This window comes from Phascolarctos cinereus, unplaced genomic scaffold (assembly GCF_003287225.1).
Source record: "Phascolarctos cinereus isolate Bilbo 61053 unplaced genomic scaffold, phaCin_HiC Scaffold_4;HRSCAF=312, whole genome shotgun sequence".
Lineage (NCBI taxonomy): Eukaryota > Metazoa > Chordata > Mammalia > Diprotodontia > Phascolarctidae > Phascolarctos > Phascolarctos cinereus.
Window position 1 is genome coordinate 226,132,193 of NW_027555847.1, and position 15,021 is coordinate 226,147,213.

Consider the following 15,021-nt stretch of genomic DNA (forward strand, 5'->3'; position numbering starts at 1 on the left):
CCTCTGGCTTGGTTCTCTTTCCCTCCATGGGGTTCACCATCTTGGTGTTGGACTTAGTGCAGACATCTGATTGACTTAGACTACTGGAGTTTAGAACTCCCTATCTCAGATGATCCACCAGTCTCAGCCTTCCAGAGGGGAGGGATTACGACATACCCAACCATCCCCCAACTCCAGCCCCGCCATTGGGGCAGCTAGGTGGTGCGGTGGCCAGAGCACCATTCTCCAGCCTGGAGTCAGGAAGACCTGAGTTAAAATCCAGCCTCAGACATTCACTAGCTGTGTGACCCTGGGCAAGTCACTTAACCCTGATTGCCTCAGTTTCCTCATCTGTAAAATGAGCTGGAGAAGGAAATGGCAAACCACTCCAGCATCTTTGCCAAGAAAACCCCAAATGGGGTCATTTAAAGTCAGACAGGATAGGCCTAAACTATAACAACCATGCTAGACTACGTAGATCACTTTAGATCACTTTTTCCCCTTATTTTGAGATAGCTTATGTCTCTGCTTTTAGTTATGTCTGAGATTCCATTCCTCTTAACATCAGTTCTCTAGAGGGATGGAATCCTTCTCTTCTCTTGCAATTCTGAAATCCATCCTCCTAAAATCGCAGGAGGGTCATGCTATGACCAGATCTCCATTTGTGCTGGGCAGGTAACAGCCAAAGGGTCACATCAACTCTTGTTAAGCAGCCAGTCAGAATCTGGTTGAAAATAAAAAGTACCCTTGTCACTTTCTTTACCTGTTATGCTAAATTATTAAAGCTATCATGGCTCTATAAGAGTTGTATAAACTATGATAGTTATACAAGCTATTATATATATAAGCTATAATGGCTATGCAAGAATTACATGAACTATTATGCATGTTATAATGGCTATATGATAGTTATATAAGCTATAAGCTATTACATTATGTGTAATGTAAGCTATAATAGTTATATATGCATTATATATAAAATCTATATAAGATTAGATATGTATTACATTTTATATACACAATAATAGTCTATGTGATAGTTATACATGCTATATGTATAAGCTATAATAGAGTCACGTAAAATATTACATATACATTATATATAATAGCTAGATAAAGGTTATATACATTATTATATATACATACATTATATAGGCTATAAAGGCTATATTAGTCATATAAAAGCTATAATAGCTGTATAATAGTTTCAAGCAAGCTTTAAGCTCACACTAAAACTTTTGAGACACAAATCTCTCCAAGATTATTTTTTTAAAAAGACAAATCCAACTCCCATTGACTTTCATGTCAAATAGCTTGATAAGGTAGTTCTCAGACTGGAGTGGAAGTGAGAGGAGAGGAGCATAGTATGAGCAGATGGCACTTATGGCCCTTTGCCCTTTCACCCATACTTTGCCTGGAGGTCATCCTCAGTCATTGGGAAAGCACTGGGGTGCAAGGGCTATGAGTCTCTAGAGGAGCTTGTGGTACAAGCTGGGAGCTAACACCCTATTGTGTGGGGATCTTGGTTAACCACTCTTAACACATAGCTTACATGTGGGGGTCAATTCTCAGCCTGGTGTTCCCACTAGGATGGGCTACTTTCTAAGAAGAGGAGTCCGTGGTGTAGGGGCTACTTTGGTGAGGAAGGGGTGAAGGAAGCAGGTGAGAAGCAGCTAGTATGGGAATTTGTTTTACTCAACTATGCAGAGGTGCTGTTTTTCTTCTAAGTGGGGGAGAAGTGTAGAGATGATAGAGAAGGGAGAGGGAAAGCCAAGAAAAAGAAAAGAGGGTTATTGAAGCACTTTTAAATGCACGGAAAAGAGCAAAAAGAAGGAGAGAATATCAGAACAGTTCTGAAAATTACATGTCGCATCTATTATATATTTCAAAAGAAAAGCTATATGTAATAAAGGTTCACAGTTTCACATACAGTCTTCTTTATTTTTCTAATCTAATTTTTTTAGACTACTAAAATGTCCACCTAATTTGGTGTTTAACTTCAGAATGAAAAATTTTTTTAAGAGACTAGGTGAGGGGAAGTCACCTAGTTTGGAGAGTTTCTAACCATATGTGGCCTCACGTCCCTGTGACAGATACATTATTAGAATTCATAGAACCAGCATTGTTCCTGTTGATAGAGAACATCTCTTTTTATTTTTTTAAATTTGTTTTTAATTTTTAACATTCATTGTCATAAGATTTTGAGTTCCAAATGTTTCTTCCCCCGCCAAGATGGCACACAATCCAATATAGGCTATACTTGTACAGTCATATTAAACGTATTTCCATGTTGTGTCATGTTTTGAAAGAAGACCAGAAACAAAGGGAAAAACCATGAGAAAGAGGAAAAAATAACAACAAAAAGAGAAAATAGTGTGCTTTGATCTGCATTCAGACTTCATCAGTTCTTTCTCTGGATATGGATAGCATTTTCCAGCATGAGTCACTTGGAATCGTCTTAGATCATTGTATTGCTGAAAAGAGCTAAGTCTGTCAAAGTTGATCCCCGCACAATGTTGCTGTTACTGTGTACAATGTTCTCCTGGTTCTGCTCACTTCACTCAGCATCAGTTCATGTAAGTTTTTCCAGGTTTTTCTGAAATCCGCCTGTTCATTATTTCTTATAGAAGTAGTATTCTATTACATTCATATAACACAACTTGTTCAGCCATTCCCCAATGGATGGGCATCCCTTCAATTTCCAATCTTTGGCCACCACAGAAAGAGCTGCTATAAATATCTTTATACACGTGGGTCCTATTAGAATGTGTCTTGATAGAGTAGGAGCCGCCATTTTTTCTGTCTCAGTAAATCCTACCATCTACATCTCTGCATCTACTCGGGGATGCTGCTGTGGGCCGACTTGGGTTCAGATAGATAAGGGAAATGTTATTGGCCCAGGAGGATCTTACCTACCTTTACTCCCTGTGCAGGAATGGACCTCTCTGCCAATCAGGATGAAGAGAGTGACCAAGAAACTTTCCAACTAGAGATCAATAGGGACACTAAGAAGTGTGCTTTCCGGACCCACACTGGCAAGTACTGGACCCTAACATCAAATGGTGGAATACAGTCTACTGCTTCAACCAAGTGAGTACCTGGGCTCAGGGGGAGGCTTTTTTTTTCTTATTTTTTGAGAGTAGTTCTTTCCCTCTCTCTCTCTTTCTCTCTCTCTCTCTCTCTCTCTCTCTCTCTCTCTCTCTCTCTCTCTCTCTCTCTCTCTCTCTCTCTCTCTCTCTCTTTTTCTCTGTCCTAGTGCAGCAGCCACTTACAAGCTTGACCCCCACCACTGATAGGCATGGAAATTTTAACTGGCTCCATTTCTGAGCTGGTTGGTTTGCCACTCCTTGGACGCCTCATGGCCCTCGCTTGTAGGGGCTCATCGTATTGTTGCCAGACTTAGTACAGATGTGCATGTGGTTTTAGCTGTACTGCAGCTCTTAACTCCTGAATTTACATTTGTAAGTACTATCGCCTCAACCTCCCAAGGAGCATATGCCACCATGTGCACAGTCCTGGGGAAGCTAATGTGGTTTAGTTAGATAACCTGGGCATTCTAACAGGTGAGTGGGCCACTGGCTAAGAGTAACTGCTCCTGATATGGAAGGAAGAAAAACTGTGTCAGTTGCCCAACTGGAGGGCTTTTTCTAGCCATCTTTTTTCATTGGCTTTTATGATCAATGTTGATCCCTTCTTTTCTTTTCTTTTTTTTTTTTAAGGCAATTGGGGTTAAGTGACTTGCGCAGGGTCACACAGCTAGTGTTAAGTATTTGGTCTGAGGCCAGATTTGAACTCGGGTCCTCCTGACTTCAGGGCCAGTGTTCTGTCCACTGCACCACCTACCTGCCCCGTTGTTGATCCCTTCTTGCTGCCACTGACCACCAGCATGGGTCCGGGCTCTTAGGCTTAAGCTATAGCCATATGCTTGGAGTGGAAACTTACTGGAACTGAAAACTCAGAAGGAAGTCTTTTTTTTTTCTTCCTTCATAGCAGTCTGTGTTTTGAAGATGTATATGGCTGCTGAACCATCTAGCTTGGCTACCTATAACGTATGAAAAAATGGAAAACTGTTCAAAAAGCCAAATTGAGAGCTTAGAATAAGTGTTCTCAACCTGAGGCTCGTGAACTGTTTTTCTTAATATTTGAGGACTATTTTAATATAATTGGCTTTTTAATCTTACATATTTTATTTAATGCATTTAAAAACATGAGAAGGGATCCATAAGGGTCCAGGGCCTAAAAGAGGGTGAAGAATCCCTGGGTTACAGTATATGAAAATACCTAAATATTTTTAACCCCTTTTCTACCCAAAAGATTTTCTTCAGAGTTCCTTGATCTGTGGTCAGTATAGAAACAGGCCTGAGCCAGAGTCATGAAGCTTGCCTCTTTTGTAAGTCAACAAGCATTCGTTAAAGCACCTACTGTGGGCTGGGGGCTGTCTCCAGTCATCCTGATCTATAGCTGGCCACTGGACCCAGATGGCTCTGAAGGGGAAAGTGAGGCTGGTAACTTTGCACAGCCCTGCCTCACTTAAGTCCAATTCACTTGCAAGTCGTGGCATCACCTCCCTGATGTCATGGTCCTCTTCGAGAACTAAGGACAAACAATACTGTAGGCCAAGCTTCTGCAATCCATGATATGGACAAGATATTTTCAGAGGGATTGAACTCTTTGGGATCACAGGGTCTTAGATGTGAAACAGGAAAGGACCTCAGAAAACCAGCTTTTCTAACCTTAATTTGCCCAGTGTCACACATGTAGTGACGGGGCAGTGTTTGAACCAAGTCCTTGGACTCCATTGCCTGTTTTCTTTCTGCCATATTGCCTTAAGTAACATATTTATCCAGCATGGCTGCAGTTCAAGTGCCCACTTTCCTGGGCAGTGGTGAAGATATAAACTTAGGTAAATCTTTGCAATTCTGCAATGGGCTAGGATGCAGACTGTACTACATAGCTGTAGTGCACAGGTGCATTAAACTTGGAAAATAAATTGTGTGAAGTTCAAGGAAGGAGGAAAGCATGATTTAGGAGCAATGTATTTCAAGAGTTTGGGGAAGAAGACTTGGATATTGAAGAGGAATTTGAAATGTGACTCCTTCCTTGAAACTTTAGGAATATTTAATCAATGATAGTCAAACATTTTTTTTTAGGCAACTGGGGCTAAGTGGCTTGCCCAGGGTCACATGACTAGTACATGTCTGAGGTTGCATTTGAACTTAGGTCTTCTTGACTCTAGCACTGTATCCCCTGTCCTACCCAGCTGCCCCAGGTGGACTTTAGGCATGTATTTTCTTTTCTTTTTCTTTTTTCTTTTTTCCTTTCCATTCCGTTCCATTTCGTTCTGTTCCGTTGCTTTCTGTTCCTGTGAGGCAGTCAGGATTAAGAGATTTGCCCCGACTCACATAGCTAGTAAGTGTTATATGTCTGAGGCCAGATTTGAACTCAGGTCCTCCTGACTCCAGGCCTCTATCCCCTGCTCCACCTAGCTGCCCCTCTGACCATGTATTTTCATACATGGTCAGTGAAGGTGACCTGGATGACCTGTTTTGCTTAAATGCATTTATTTGCTACAAGGGAGGGTTCTGTGGGGTGTATGGGGGAGGAATCCTTTGAAAATGAGAGTGATATTTTTTGAAAAATTAAAAGACTTCCGAAAAAACAAACCTATTTAGATTCAGGACTCAATTGTTTGGTTGCACATTTCCATATTTGAAGGTAGAGATGTGGTGTACGGGGGTTTGATCAGACCCTCATAACAGCTGCTTCTGCTTGGGTCTCTGGGTCCTCAGGAATGCCAGCTGCTACTTTGACATAGAATGGTGTGACAAGCGGATCACTCTCAAGGCTGCCAATGGGAAATATGTCACCGCAAAGAAAAATGGACAGCTGGCGGCCTCTGTGGAAGCAGCAGGTGAGACTGACTCAAGGAGAGTGGAGGAGGAAAGGAAAGGGGGTGTACCCTTTAGGTTTCATTTTAAGAAGTGTTAAAGCTTTTCCATTTGTAATTTTAAATTCATCTAGTTCAGGGGTGGAAAACAGAATCAGACCAAAAAACAATCAACAATTGAAATCCCTGAAAGTTTAAAAAAAAAAAAAGGTACGTGTTTTCTCTGTAGATTTTCATACATGTTACCTTTCTTAGCATGACAGCTGAGGTTGCTTTTCTTTTGGTCTATTTGTATCTGTTGATACTAAAAACCACCATTTGCAACTAGCTTTTTCCATATTCACATCTGCTGATTTGGCATGCAGATGCTTCTTGCAAGAGTGTTTTTTTTTTTTACCCCCCTAACTGTTCCTAGCAGTTAGTTATGTGGTAACAAAACAAGTGTGTCCCTTAGAGAGAATGAGATACTAAATGGGGATTTTTTTTTCTTAATTTTTTCTTTTATCCCATTAAGTTTGGGAAATGATTGGCAGTGGTTCTTTCTTTCCCCCCAGGGGAAGGGAAAATGTATACTTTCTACCTTTTACTTTCCAGATTTTCAGAACTTTTTCTGATTAATGTTTTTTTGGTTTGGGGAGGGTGGAGAGAACAAAATTCAAACCAGACTCTCAAAGAAGAAACTCTGTGCTCAGAGATAGGGGAAGGGTGCCAGGTATAGGAGACAGACCTTACCCTTTGGCAGGTGACAGTGCAATTGGACAGATGGGATAAATGCCTTTCACAGAAGGAAAAAAGCTCCCCCTAAGCTGTGGTTTTGCCTGGAGAACAGTCATAGGCTTCCTTGGAACCCACTCCCCCCTACACCTTGACCCTTGCTTATCCAAGAATGTCATTCATGGTACCTACGTCCAGCTCCTCTCCTGTCACCTCAGGAGCCCCATCTACCCCTTCCAATCCTTCTTACAAAAATTCTCCTTTAGACCATTTGGTCCAAATAAGTTTGTGTATTCAGTTTCATCAATGGTTTCATAACCCAAAGAGCCAACCGTCCTCTCCTATGTTGTTAAGACTTTGTGACCCTTGCTTTTTACCTAAGATGACTGTCCTTCTCTTTTACCAAATCCTTTTGACCCCAGATTGTGTCCTTTTGGCAAGAGCCAATGACCCTAATTTCCTTTGAATTTGGAAAGTTAACTATCACTTTCTTCCTTTTTTGCTCCTTTCCTGTTGAGTAGGAGAAACTGAGTATTTCTTGATGAAACTGATCAATCGACCCATCATCGTCTTCCGTGGGGAACATGGCTTCATTGGATGCCGGAAGGTGACTGGGACCCTGGATTCCAATCGATCCTCGTACGATGTGTTCCAACTGGAATTTAACGATGGTGCCTACAATATCAAAGGCAAGTTCTGCTGTTCTTGGGGAGGGGGCAGAAGGCTTAGCCACGTTTTTCCCTCAGTCCTTGCTGCCCTTGAGGAAGTAACAGGCGGCATTGTCTCATGGCTTTGGAGCTAGAATGGATTGTAAGGACCATGTAGTCTACCCTTTCATTTTACAATTAAGGAAACTGAGAGGAGTTAACTTAAAGGGTCTCATAGGTAGTAGGTGACAGAGGCGAGATTTGAACTCGGGTCCTCTGACTCTAAATCCATTCTTTAAAATTTTCAAAACACAATCATTCTGTTTTCTCACAGTAACTATTAGGTGTGATTCAGGACAGAATTTTTGTTGTTGATTTCAGCTTTGTGGTTTGTGGACTCCTTAATATAGGGCAAAAGGGCCTTATCTATCCTATCCATCCATCACCTGGTCCTAACAGAATTTTCCTGTATTTTTAAAAAGAAGTTTAGAGGCTCAGAGTTGGAAGAGACCTAAGAGGGAATCTAGTCCAATCCACCTCTGACTGAGAAATCCCACCACAGTATCCAGCAAATGGGTATGCAGACCTTTGCTTAGAAAGCTCTAGGGAGAGGGAAATCACTATCTCAAAGGTTTCTAACTAAGAAGGAGCCTCCTTCATTTTTACAGTCAAGGAAACTGAGGCCCAGAGAGGTTGTGAGTTGCCTGTGCTCATATATATAGATAATAAATGTCAACTAGACTGAACCTGTGGAGGCCAGAGCCGAGCAGACAGAGAAGGCGAAAACAACTATGCAGCTTGCAAGCTTGCAAAGAGGGAAGCTAGACACACATGCTGAGCCCCTCTCCCAGTGGGGCATATGTGACAATGTCATAGCTATTCCCTGTGGCCTCCAAAGTCCAAGAGGTTCTGTCCAGTTGACATAACAGAGGTGGGTCCTCTAATGCCAAAGCCAGTATTTCTTTCATTACTCATAGACTTGGTATGAGAGCCCCAAATACATCATAGGAAATGCACCTAGAGGCTACACAGGTAGGGAAACTGAGACCCAGAGGAGGGACTTGGTCCAGACTGCACATGGAGTCAGTGGAAGGAGCCAGGCCTAGAACCTATTGTTCTGATGTTCAGGCCTGCGCTTTCATCGACCCTCCCCAGGACACTCGCTTCCTTTCAGTTGCCCGTAGACTGACAGGTGTGCGTGGATGCTCAGGAAACCATGTGGAGAGGAATGGGACCCTAATTTCCCAGTGAGTTAGACTGTATGACTTGGTCCCCAGGGACTCTACTCCTATTACCCCTCATTCTATTGGGATGTTTCTCATTCCTAGCATCCAGTTCTGCTTCTGAATGTCCACCCACTTGGCTGTGAAGCCAGATAAAACAAGTTAATCCTTCTTCCATGACGGCCATAAAAATAGTTAAGGACATCTGTACTGTCTTTCTCCCACCTCCTAACTAGCCTGGACCAGATTTTTTCTTCTCCAGATTCACTTTTGTGTCTTTAACATTTAGATTTGAATCTACATTGTACTATCTTACATTACTTTTTTTTTGGGGGGGGGTCCCAGGTGTGTGATTTAATTGGCCTAGGGAGCTCTCAGTATGGAAATGTTTTCCTTCAATGCACATAAGCAAAGGCTTTGTAAAACTTAGAGGTATGAATGACTGGTCCATGGTGTGATTTATAAAAACTCTGTATTCTTACTTTCTGGTAATGTCTAATATTACAGATTACTCGTAGGTCTTTGCAGATTTCCAGTGGTCTTTTAAGCCACTCATTGGGTGATTTGTCAACTTGGGTTTCCTATAGTATGGAAAGAAATTTGCACTAGTCTGGGTTCTAGTCCTGGCTTTGCCACTAGCAGTTAGTTGGGTGTTTGAAGAAGATGTTTTCATCTCGAGTCTTATTTCTTCATTTGCTTTTTTAAAATGTGGACAGACTAGATTTAAAAAAATTTTTTTTTTAATCTTCTGTTTTCCTATCACTTAGATCTCCCCCTATATTCATAATTCCTCCTCTTGGAGAGCCATTACAAATAATGTGAACATTGAAAAAAATCTGAGGGTATGTGCATGCACTTGTGAATCCCCTAGCCCTTGCAAAGGAGCAGGGAGAGGTTAGATTAGATAATTTCTGATGTCGCTTCCACGGAGCACTGGAAGAGAAGGTAGGATTTGGAGCCACAGAGTTGGGGTTCTAATTCAGCCACTTACTTCTTATGGAACCTTGGGCGAGTAACAGCCTCTTTGGGCCAGTTTCCTCATCCTTCAAATAAAAGAGTTGCTCTAGAGAAAGAGTTCTTAACATGGAATCCATGAACTTGTTTTCTTAACATTTTGTTAACTGGATTTCAATATGATTGGTATCCTTTTTAATCTTATGTGTTTTGTTTTGTGAATTTAAGAGCACTGCTCTGAGAAGGGGTCTCTGGACTTCCGCCAAATTGCCCAAAAGGTCCATGACACAGAAATGGTTAAGAATCCCTACATTAGGGCATCCCTAAGGTTTCTTCCAGGTGCAGATTTGATTGACTTATTGTAGATATGCTAGGTCCCTGTGTCTTTCTCGGGGGCATAGCTAAACAGATGTTAATGACGTGGTAGAACTTGGCTGGTAATTCTTATCTCTCTTTCCTGAATTTCCTCATTAGGCAGGGAGCCAAGGACTAGAGAACAGTGGCATGTTTTCTTATCTGTTTGCTGGAGTCCCATTCCATCAATAGAAGTCATCCAAAGTCCCATTTCTCCTCTAAGTAAAACCCTCCACTCCCCCACTGGTACCATTCACTGAAAATATCAATCAGCAGGTGACACAAGAGCTCTAGTGACATCACGTGACCATTTCCTAAGGGAAGTTGGGGAAAAGTGGGGGGACAGCCTTTTAAAAAAATTATAAAATATAAAATCTTGAAGGGAGGAGCACTGACTTAAATTCTAGAGTGCTGGAAGTGCTACCCAAGGCTACTCTTTGAAGTTTGGGTTGTTTAATGGAAATTGCTGGCAGCTGAGACCTGGGACTGTATCTTGGCTCTGCCTCTATCTAACTCTTGACCTTGGGCAAGTAAAATCACTTCCCTTCTCCAGTTATCCTTTTCTTCCTCTGACCCAGAGGATCTGAGGGTTCTCTGAATCTTTGACATGATGAAAGAAGTCACCTAAAGACAAAGGGATCACACTACATTGCTTGGGAATGAAACTTGGAAAAACTTCCTTTCTTCCAGGAAGTACTGCAGACACAGCTTGAAGATGTTTAGACAAAACCAAGGGTGATAGAGCCATGGTTTATCAAAGAGAAGGTCGGCATTTGGGGGGAATGTCGTGAGTCTTTTCCTCATCATGTGCCTCTGTCAGAGAAATATTCCCAGGCTGGTGAGGGAATTTGAGGTTGATACAGGATGATAATTCAATTCAGCAAATCCTTAGGGCACCTGTTGCGTGTGAGGGATACAGACACAAGGAGACAAACAGCCAGTGCTCTTGAAGAACTTTTATGTTCTGCTTTGGGGATACAGGTCCACAGATAAGCAAAACAGAAGGCAATTTGAGATGGGAGGGAGCACTAGCAATTCCAAATTGTTAGGCATTTATTAAGTGCTTACTGTGTGCAAGGCACTGTGCGTACAAAGAAAGGCAAAATTATTCCCTACCCTCACAGAGCCTACAACCTACATCCGGACATGTTATATACAGCAGGATTGCTTTGAGCTAATATTGGAGGGGAGGTTTGTGAAGTAGTGGTTGGAATGCTGAGTTTGGAGTTGCGAAGTTCAAATCCTGCCTTAGACATTTACTGTGTGTGACCCTGGGCGAGTCACTAAACCTTCTGGAGGCACCTTTAAAAAAAGCAGGGTTGGGACTCTTTGGCCTTTAAGGGTTCCCCTCCAGCTCTAGATTGATAATCCAGGGGCAGCTGGACAAGTAGCTCAGTGGGTAGAGTGCCAGACCTGTGGTCAAATGCAGCCTCAGATACTTACTAGTTGTGTGACCCTGGGCAAATCACTTCACCCTGTTTGCCTCAGTTTCCTCATCTGTAAAATGAATTGGAGAAGGACGTGGCAAACCACTCTAGTATCTTTGCCAAGAATACCCTGAGTGGGATTACAAAGAGTCAGACTTGACTGAACAACAAAAATAACTTAAGTTAATGAAAGGATTTCGTAAAATTTAATGACAAACAATATTTAAAAAAACAGCACAGTGCCTGGCACATTCTAGGCTCTAATGAAATGCATGTTATCTTCTCTAGGGAAGGTATCAGTTGAGCTTGAACCGTAGGGGAAAGTGAAAGGGGAATGCAGTTTATGACTGTCATGACGGCGGGCAGAATGTTTGGGAGGTGCCTAATAATCCCGTGGCTAGAAAGGTAGGTTGGACTCCAGGTGGTATGATAACAAGCATTTTTGTTCTCTTTCTCCCTCTGCAGACTCTACTGGGAAGTACTGGATGGTGGGAAATGAGTCATCTGTCACCAGCAGCAGCAATACTCCAGTGGACTTCTTTTTCGAGTTCTGCGACTATAACAAAGTGGCCATCAAAACCAATGGCCGGTATCTGAAGGGCGATCATGCTGGGGTGCTGAAAGCTTCCACAGAGGCCATCGACCCTTCTACACTCTGGGAGTACTAAATGCACTTTAGTGTTGGGTTTTCCCACCTCCCACCCAACCCCCACCCACCCCAACCCAGTTCCCAGATCCTGCCCTGATGATAGTTTTCATTTCCGCCTTTTTCTTTTCATCCATCTTGCCTCTCTCTGCTCCTTACCCTGCCCCCACCTCAATCTGTGGAAGGATTTCAGGATGGCTTGCTATATTCCTACCTTTTTTTTTTTTTTAAATCTCTCTTGCCTTCTCTGTTTTCAGGGGTTTGTTTTGCGTGTTGATGGTGTGGGGATGTGGGAAGAAGTCTTTTGCCTTTCAAACTGGAAAACCCAGAGAAAATGGTGCATCATCTCATGCCTTTGTAGTTTGCTTGGTTTGGGACGTTCTCCTTGCCCGCCATTTTGGGGGCAAGGCAGGAAGTGTCATCAGCCTAATCCCATTCAAGCAAACACAAGGAAAATTTTTAAGAATCATCTCCACCCTCTCTTCTGTGCCATAGTATGGTGCTGGTACCTTTTTCTTTTCTTTTCTTTTCTTTTTTTTTTTTTTAATTCTGACCTCTGGTGACTCTGTGCTGCTGTTGAACCCTACTGCCTGCCTGCTTTGACTCTGGCAAATGGTGCTATGAGTAGGCTTTCAGGGCTAGTGGGACCAGCGTTATCTTTAACCATGGGTTAGGATGGAAGAAGCACTGAATTCTGGGCCCAGGCATGAGGCAACCAGCCTCCTCAGAGCAACAGCCTGAATGAACTTTGCTAGCTGCCTCCCTGGAGGAATCACTAGTGTGGTGGCCTGACTACTAAAATGAGAAGTCAAGAGAGAGTGTGACCAGCTTATTTCCCGGACTGGTCCACTGATTTGTAGGTGGTACAACTAGAAGTTAGCTTATAGCCTTTAGACCCAAGGAAACCTCCTGTGAGACCATGGTGGTATTGCTAGCATCTTCTCTGCCCTAGATTACCACCTTCCTTCCCCCCTCGTAAGGAAAAGATAAATAAACCAAGTGTTCTAGGAATGACTTTCCTGCCAACTTTTACCAGATGCTTCCCTAAAAGCCGGGCTCCCCCAGTGGCTAAGAGAGCATCCCATATTGAGCATGTGTGACCCGATTGGATTAACTGGGCACTCTTGGTCATATCCAGAGCCCTTTTCTGTCCGTGGGAAGGTGACATCTACCTCTGTGGTGGCACTAGACCCCCCCCCCCGGGTGCCTTCCAATTTTTCAGCCAGGTAATCTCCCTACCCGTCCACACCCTCAACCCCTTAGGAGAAGGAATACTATTGCCTTCAAGCATGGCTGGGCAGGGATAGGACACCCCGGCTTAGGGGTTGCTAAGCTTTAAACTTGGGGATAGAAGCCTAGCCATATGTTAAATTTTCTGCTGGCTAGTACCCAAACCCTTGGAGCTGCTACAGGTGCTTTAGAAGTAGTGGGCTGGATACAATACCCTTTGGTTGAAAAGAGCCAAGCTGACTTGCTTTTTAGTTTCCCTTCTCTCACTTTCCATGAATAATGGTTGGAATTGCAAAAAAGAAGGTAAAATATCCATTCGTAGACCTTGCTTGGCAAACTTTGCACAGTGGTGGTGGTTCGGTCTTTTTTTTGTGTGTTGCTTTTTTTTTTCCCTCCCTCCTTATATAATCTACTGGAAACCTCTAACCTAACTGCACATTTTTTGTTTTAACTGCTAGATGCCCATCCCCAATTGTAGCTGCTCCGTTGCCCTGTGGCTGGAATGCTCTTTGGGATTCACTCAACCCTTATTTTCCCAGTCCCCTCCCCCTTCCCCCTTTTCCAGGGGCTCTCCCTTCTGCAACGATGGCATGAAAATATCCTATGTTACTGGACGCAGAGAAATGACCAAAACAGTATTTTTTTTATATCTATTTATATAAGCTCTCCGTGGCACTATCAGATGTCGTCTGTAATTGGTTTGCATTAGAATATAACAGTGTGAACGTCTGTAAGAGGTGATGCTGAACCTTCAGGGTTGATGCAGGCGCTGAGGAGGGATTCTCCTCAGAAAGCGTTGCTTCTTTGTCTGCCGACTCCCTGCCTGCTTGCTATCTGTGCCTCCCTCCCCTCTTGGCTGCCTCCCTCCACCAGCTAGAGTTGGAATGTGAGCTCCCCTCTATCCCCTTTCCAAGCTAAAAGTAGTTGTAACCCCCATCCTGCTTACCAGTGGGGGACTTCTTTCTTTTGATAACTCCCCTTTTCTGGTGGGTTTGACTGGCTCCTGTAGGGGACCCCCCCACACACACACACACCTGCTTCATCTTCAAACCTTGCCCAGCTCTCACGTACAGGGGAATTGCTTTCTTGGCCCTTTCTGCTTGAGGGTCAGGAAGAAACGTGCTAAGAGAGGACGGTACCCATGATTGAGAGAAAGGAGAAGAGCACTCCCTCAGACGCCTTATCCCCTCGTTGCCTCCTGCCCTCTGGGTTGGTGCTTAATGTCTGTAACTGGAATCTGAAATTCTTGTGGAGGGGACTTAGAACCAACCCTGCCTGGTTCTTCCTTCACCATTGTATGTTGTCAGCCCCTTGGATCTCCAGGGGCTTCAGATAGAACTTTTGGGAGACCAAAGCCATGTCTTAAAGAGAGAACTTGGGCAACCTGAAGTCACCGTGTGCTTTCTGGCCTTCCCCTGCCTTCAGCTTTGGGCGCCCTGCCCCTGCCCCATCCCATCCATTCCCAAATAGCCATCTGGCCCCTGGTTGCCTCCTTGCTGGCTTCTCCCTGTGAAAGTAGGTTGGGAATCCTTTTTTCTGTCTCTTGTATCAGGTGTCGTGGCTCCAAAAGCAGCCCTTTCGGGTGGTAAATTTTCAGTTTTTAAATTTTTTTTTTCCAAGTGCCATTTGTATAACTTAAATCACAAATAGCTTCGACTGGAAAATAAAAAAAAGTTAAAAAAAGAACAAGAACAATGAATGTTTCTGACAGTGCTTTGTGCGTTTGGGAAATGAGATGGGAAAAGATTGGGAGAACCACAAATGATTCAAGTTGGTGGAATGGTGTAGGGAAGGGTTACAGACCCAGGAAGTGTTTTGTTCTGTGGATCAAGGTCCCACACAAAGTATGTTTAATTTAGTATTTTATTTTCCCCAGCTACATGTAAAAACAATTTTTAACATTCATTTTTAAAACTTTTGAGTTCCAGATTTTCTCCTTTCACTTCCTCCACCCTCCCGA

The 15,021-nt window shown here is 43.1% G+C and overlaps 1 protein-coding gene across 1 annotated transcript in view; it reads left to right on the forward strand.

Annotated features, from left to right (window-relative positions):
• Window positions 1-14,760, forward strand: part of FSCN1 (fascin actin-bundling protein 1) — a 41,246-nt gene extending 26,486 nt beyond the window's left edge. The window contains exons 2-5 of the mRNA XM_021008547.2: window positions 2,913-3,069; window positions 5,769-5,890; window positions 7,102-7,269; window positions 11,651-14,760. Of these exons, the coding sequence (XP_020864206.1) occupies window positions 2,913-3,069; window positions 5,769-5,890; window positions 7,102-7,269; window positions 11,651-11,853 (650 nt within the window). The 3' untranslated portion in view covers window positions 11,854-14,760. The remainder of the gene's footprint in view (window positions 1-2,912; window positions 3,070-5,768; window positions 5,891-7,101; window positions 7,270-11,650) is intronic.
• The last annotated feature ends 261 nt before the right edge of the window (window positions 14,761-15,021 follow it).